This window comes from Cuculus canorus, chromosome 8, assembly GCF_017976375.1.
Source record: "Cuculus canorus isolate bCucCan1 chromosome 8, bCucCan1.pri, whole genome shotgun sequence".
In the NCBI taxonomy this organism is placed as follows: Eukaryota; Metazoa; Chordata; class Aves; order Cuculiformes; family Cuculidae; genus Cuculus; species Cuculus canorus.
Genome location: NC_071408.1, coordinates 17,604,681 through 17,611,388, shown reverse-complemented (window position 1 = coordinate 17,611,388; position 6,708 = coordinate 17,604,681). Strand labels below are relative to the sequence as shown.

The 6,708-nt window shown below is 53.3% G+C and overlaps 1 protein-coding gene across 1 annotated transcript; it reads left to right on the top strand.

Annotated features, from left to right (window-relative positions):
* The first annotated feature begins 315 nt into the window (after nucleotides 1-315).
* Nucleotides 316-2,452, top strand: GADD45A (growth arrest and DNA damage inducible alpha). Its single transcript, XM_054073133.1, has 4 exons — nucleotides 316-470; nucleotides 568-669; nucleotides 896-1,109; nucleotides 1,689-2,452. The coding sequence occupies exons 1-4, from the start codon at nucleotides 427-429 to the stop codon at nucleotides 1,800-1,802; spliced, it is 474 nt and encodes a 157-aa protein (XP_053929108.1). The 5' UTR covers nucleotides 316-426; the 3' UTR covers nucleotides 1,803-2,452.
* The last annotated feature ends 4,256 nt before the right edge of the window (nucleotides 2,453-6,708 follow it).

The window sequence follows — 6,708 nt, the reverse complement described above, 5'->3', positions numbered from 1 at the left end:
TCCGTGTTACGGCCGCGTGCCACGTGCTCCCGCCCCTCCCACCCGCACAGCCAATCAACAGCCACTTCTCGGCCAGCCACTCCCCTCCCACCCAGCCCGCGACCAATCAGCAGCCGTCTCTCCTTCAGCCACGCCCCCGTCACGCCCATCTCGCCTGCGGCCAATCAATAGTAGGCTCCGCGCCGGCTCCGCCCCGCCCCCCTCCTCCCGCGGCCAATCAGCGTCCGCCGACCCGCCGGTTGCTGCGACTTGGGCGCGGGGTCCGCTCTCATTTGCATGAGCCAATAGAAGGGCAGTATGCAAATAGGGCTGGCGCGGGTTGGCCGGGCGCGGGCCGGATAACGCCCGCGGGGCGCCTTTGTGCCGCAGAGGCGGCGGCGGCGCGGGGCGAGTGAGGGAAGCGGTGGCGGCGCCCGCGGCCGCACTATGACTCTAGAGGAGCTGCCCGGGGAGCACAGCGCTGCCGGGAGGTACGGCCCGGGCCCGGGTGCGGGGCGGGGGGGCGGCGGCAAGGGGCGGGGAGCGGCCCCCGGTGACGGCGGATGCCTATGCTTGTCCCCGCGGCAGGATGGAGCGGGCGGGGGACGCGCTGGAGGAGGTGCTGAGCAAGGCGCTGAGCCAGCGGAGCCTCACCCTCGGCGTCTACGAGGCCGCCAAGCTGCTCAACATGTGAGTGACATCCCCCCGGTATCTCCTCGGTGCCCCCCCGCTGTGACCCGTGCCCCCGGGTGATCGCCGCTGTCGTGTCCTCCCCCCCGGTGTCACCCCGTGTCCCCCGGTGCCCCTTGTCCCCAGGTGCCCCCCGGTAACCACGGCTGTCCGTTCCTGTCCCCCCCCGCCCCCCGCGTGCCCTCCTCCCCCCGGTGCCCCCCAGTGACCGCGGCTGTCCCTGCAGGGACCCGGACAACGTGGTTCTGTGCCTGCTGGCGGCCGACGAGGAGGAGGCGGGGGACGCGGCGCTGCAGATCCACTTCACCTTGATCCAGGCTTTCTGCTGCGAGAACGACATCAACATCCTGCGTGTCAGCAACCCGGCCCGGCTGGCGCAGCTGCTGCTGCCCGCCACCGGCCCCGAGCCGCCCGCAGACCTCCACTGCGTCCTCGTCACGGTGAGACCCGCTTCCCGAGCCCCGCGACAGGGTTGGGGTCGCGCTCGGACCGCCCCCCCCGGCCTCCGTCTCCTGCCCCATCCCGCAGCTCCCGGGGGATGCGGGGCAGCGCCTCCCGAAGCCGGCGGGACGGCAGAACTCGTCTTTCTAGTGAGCGATGATGAATATGCGGAGCGCGACTCCTGTCCTGCAGAGCCTGGAATCAAACAGAATTCCAGAGTGTCATGGGGTAAAACAGGAACTGAGTGTGCCTGGGGCACGGCCGTGGCACAGGAGATTCCATGGCATCTGCGAGGGACCCAAGGAAACTTTTATTTTTACTTTTTTTTCCTTTCCATTTGCATTTTACTTTTTCTACTCTGCCCTGGAGTCCAAGGCTGTGAAACTCCTCGCGTGCTTCTAAGGCTGGCTGTGTTGTTTGCCTTAGTGGCAATTTAAGATGATTCATGTTCCTGAGTTTTCTGCTGTGCTGTGTTTTTTGCTAGTTTTTTTTGTTGTTGTTTTTTTTTTTTTTTTTTTTTTACTGTGAGGGATTGTTTTTGCTTTGCTGTTAAAGCTCTCCCCCTGCTCTTTTTCCAGAACCCCCATGCCTCACAGTGGAAGGATCCAGCGCTGAGTCAGCTGATGTGCTTCTGCCGGGAGAGTCGCTACATGGATCAGTGGGTGCCAGTGATTAACCTCCCGGAGCGGTGACCGTGCCGAGCTGACAGCGAACTGAACCCAATTGCACTGAAGTTTTGCAATACTTTAGCAGTTGCTCAGGAAGTAACTCCCTGCCCTGGCACGAGGATTACGGGGAGGGGGGAGGAAAAAAAAACAAACCCACAACAAAACCAAAAAAAATAAAGCTGATGTCAAGGGGGGAGGCTGAAGTTGAACTAAGTTGTGTGGGGCTGAAGAAAAGTGACTTGGAAGAGACTGGGATGAGCATGGAAGCGAAAGGAAGAGCGATGCCTGTGTTGCCGGAGGAAAGAGTCCTGCCTGACGTGCAGGGCTGCCACACAGCTGAGTTATTCATGGAAAACGCCCAACACCCTTCACGGTTTTGTTAAAGTGCAACTTACAAACAGTTTCTGGTTTAAATACCTTAAAGAGCAAAAAAGGTTAATCGAAACATTTTACAATTTTATTGTATTTTTGGGATGTTAATTCTCAAGTTTTTATGCTAAGCTATATAATAAGTTATTTTATGATATTGATGAAAAAATTATTTATACTCAGAGGTTTGAGAACCGGAGTGCCCTTAAGCAGTTGGTCTGCAACAACACATCTTTAAACAGTTGGCTGCTAAAGGCAGCTACGTTAATATAATTGTTTGAAATTGGATAGTGTTTTGGTTTAGGGGGTTTTTAGGTTTGAATTTTTTTTTTTTTTTTTGAAATAAAGTTTTAAACCTCAACCCTTTGTCCTGGGTTTTATTTTATTACGCTGTTCCCTAGTGTTCTGGCAAAAGGGCTCAAGTGGCAGCTGCTTCCTTGTCATGGCCATAGGCAAGGCCCTGGTGTGCTGGTCCTGTGTGGCTTTAGTTCCAGCCCCTCCCGCGCCATTGCCTGGAACAGCAGCTGATATGCTCCAGGAAATGCTGGAAATGCTAGCTATTTTTCTTCAACTCTGCTACTTACCAGCAGAGAGTTTTTAAAAAAAAAAAAAAAAATCAAAACCCAAAAAACCACAATAGGATATTTTTGAGGTTTCAACACTCCTGGAGTGCTTGGGACTTCTTGGAAGTTGGAGAAAGCTGATTACTCCTTGGAAGAAAATTTGACCCAATATTTCCTTTCCTGGGAAGTTGTCGGTCTGAATGTTGCAGCACAGGCAGCTGCAAACCCTCCTGGGTTTGCTCCTGGTGCCCCCCCAATGCTGCTCCTTCCCATGTGGGGCGCACAGGGTTTCCTCGTGTAATCGCATACAAGTGCTGGCACATAAAAGGCTCTTCTCCATGTGGCAGAAATCTCTCTTTTCAGGCCCCAAGAGAGCAGGAAAACGGCCTCCTTCACACCCACGCCGCTGGCTGCGGGCAAGAACCCAGTGCCGCCCACACTGCCGCTGCCGCGGGGATGCCGGTGACCTACATCAGGGCTGCCCTAATCGCACGTGTGCTGCTCCTGGCTTGAATGCTGCCCAGCTTGCCAGACACTGCAGCCCTCGTGCACGTCCCAGCAGTGGCGTGCGGGTCATTTTGGCCCCAGCCCCTGCAGGATCAATGTCGCGCTGCCTCTGGTGGGTACCAGCCCAGCTGGGGGTGGCGCTGGACCAGTTCTCCTGCTCCCTGGATGCGTGGGACAGCACACTCCGGCATGAGACTGCCTGTGCAGTGCTGCAGGGCCACGCCACTCACCCCGTGGCAGCTTCGCTATGTGTCCAGCATGTAGCTCAGAACGGGACAGATGCCGTCCTTGGCCCCCAGGGACATAGTGGGATGCAGGTGGCTCCTCTCTAGACACCCATGCAGGAGTTTCACTCGCTGGCATCACAGCATGTGCCCAAGTCAAAACACAGCAAGGTCCAGCAGCAACCACCGCTGAGGAAGGCGGGTCAGTGTCAGACACAGTAGCTGCAAAATAGGAGTTTTCTAAACACTATTTTTAGTTTCATTACTATGGACACATATTCAGCATTTCAAAAGTAAAAGCACTCCCAGGAGCTGATCTGCTGGCTGTTGCCTCCATTTGCACATACTTAAAACCCTTACTGCTGTGTGCAACTTTAGCAGCACCAAGGCCAGATATGGAGGGAAAAATTCAACCATGTCTGACCATAAACCCATGCAAGTACAACATGGGGATCTTCTTTTGCTGCCGTGCAGCAGGCACACTGTAGCTCTTTCCTCAGAGAGAGTAGGTAGATCAATCACATTTCTGGCATTAAAGTTAATTGGGAATATTTGCTATTTCACCAAGCTCAACCTCAATCTGAACACCCCCCTCCACACTGCAAAATGCCACACCAGGACCCATGGCTGGCCCAGGACCACAGGGCCCAGCACACACCCGTGCACCCAAACGCTCTTTTTTGCCCCAAACGGGCCAGCTCCGGGGCAGGGGAGGAAAGGGGGATGATGTCCTGCCCGGCCGCGTGTTCAACCCCTTTGAAAAAAACACCCAGGTGAGAGAGGCCCTGACCCTCTGAGCAGCTGCAGCCAGAAACGGGTTCAGAAGGGGGCAAAGCCAGCGTTAAGACCAGCAGTGCCCAGTCACGGAGAAGAAACACTGAGAGAGACGGAAAGGACAAATGGCATGTACCGGGAAGGTTGTAAATGCTGATAACGAGCCAACAGGAGGAGCTGGACATGGTGACAGGATGTCTTCGGACTCCAGAGTGGGGCCCTGGAGAGCTGGACTAGAGCTGTTGCTCTGCCCTCTGCTCAGCACTAGTTTGGGGCTTATTTTATTTAATTTTGGGCTAATTTTGTGCTGCAGCCAACATCAGGGCCCTGCTTGCACTCCCCAACCCCAGGCTGCTCTGTGTGTGGGGCCAGGGGCATTTAGACCCCATTCCATAAAATCTGCTAATACGGGCAGTTCCTGAAAGAAATCCCCCTTCTCTGCATATACACATGTACATATATATATACATGTATAAATAAAAGCTTTGGCTTGGGAAGAGCCCCCTTTCTTGGTTTGTAACAAGCTGACTCAAAACCAACGAGCATCAAAACGTTGTGACACGTTGAAGCAAAATCTGCTCATTTTTGGCAAGGCATAGCAATGGGCTGGGCTGCCAGCTCCCCAGGAAAGGGCTCTGCCTCCCCAGCCCCCAGGGGACAGTCCCAGGGAGGGACACTGCTGCGCTAGGACGGGGATGATGGCCCCAATCCCGGCACGCTGAGCTGAACCAGATGAGGGATGGGTCAGCATTCCCTGGGGACAAAAGATGTGGGAAGTCATAAAAAAACCCAACCCCTAAATCTCCCCCACAGAACCAAGGGCCTTTCATAAATCTAAACTTTCTTTTTTTCTAAAATAAGGAACACCCAGCTTCTGTTGCTGCTCCAGGGCTGAGGTGTCCTGCAGTTCTTGCCCCTGCCACAGTACTCATCCAAGTAAACCCATCCCCATTCCTAGAACAGTGACTGGATCTCGTGAGATCTCCTTTTCGCCCCTTTTAGCCCCACCAGTTTTACAGGAACAGGTCCTGCCTAAGACAAGATTTAAACACAACCAGCAAGCACACTTGAGAGCCTTGGTAGGTACACCCTGACTATTCCACCGGGCGGCTGCAGAAGCCCAGTCCTGCTGTCACCAAACACTATGAGGACAGCCAGGTACATTAGGGGACCCTTGGGAGATTAGGAACAGTCAGGAGCAGAAAGTACTGGTCACACCTGCATCAGGCCATCCTCATCCCATTTCCATGGAGAAAATATCCAGCAATGCACCAGCGAGTCCAACCTTTGCAGCTCACCAGCTCAAGGAGGACAAGGAAAATGAGCAATGATAAGGTGGGAGCACAGAAAAATCAGAAACATTTTAGCAAGAGGCTATTTTAGTAAGAGTATGGTCTCCAAGCCACCAATCAGCCCTTCTTCCCTTAATGCAACACAGCATCAGTGTCAAATTAGAAAATACAGAGAAAAAACACAACTAACAAGCTGGTTGCTTAATTTATGGGGGGAAAAAAAAGACTACCTACATATATTTGATATAAAAGACTGCCATGCTGTCTCTATGGGTTTCCTCCAGAAATGCGGATGCAGATGGTCTCATTTCTCCTTTTTTTCATTCTACTAGGGCAGTCTGTATTTCCTCTGAATTTTAGAATTCCTGTTTTTTTCACAGGAGTATTTATACCAAAAGAGCAAAGTGCAAATGTAATCGCTTGAACTTTCAAATGCTCCTATACATTGCATTTATAAAATAAAGAGTTTACCAAAAATCTACACGCTAAACACCACCAGAAGCGGGCAGTAGCGTGGTGCTGAGTTAGCTGACAATCTCAAGTCTTCTCCTTAAAACTGAGAAAGTACCCACAAAACCCCCCAGCCTGGTGTTCTTCCTCCTCTGCCTCTTATCACCAATGCAACCATGGGCACCTACCATCAACCCTTTTGCTCTTTGGATGTGTGAGCAAGTGTGAAATAGATGCTGGGATAAATCTTGCCTCAGTGTTGGAAGGATGTCAACATGTCAACTCTCCAAGCATGGAGAGTTGAAAAATGCACTTAGCTCAGCCACGGGGCTGGGACAGAGCCACAGCCGCACCGCAGCCGCAGCATGCTTCATGTTGGCTTGACAAACGCTGGGGGTTCATAGGAGAAGAGTGACGGAGCGAGCCCAAGGAAGGTGCCAGAAGCTCTTTATTAGAAAGTACAGTTAGGTGCCCCTACGGACACAGCGTGATGGGTGGCAGCCATGGGAGAGGCCAGGTTCCAGCACAGGACAGAGCCCTGGCCAGATCTCCAAGTGGTCTTTGCTGCCGGCTTGATTTAAGGGCAGACAACAGAGCAAAGAATCCAGGCACAAACAGCATCTGTGCAGCTGCACAGGTGAAGTTTCTTGGGGAGAAAGGGAGCTCTAACAAAATAAAAATGCAGATTACTATGGGGACAACATACTGATGGGAGAATCCTGCAACAGTATGGGGTTATTTACCCTCCCCA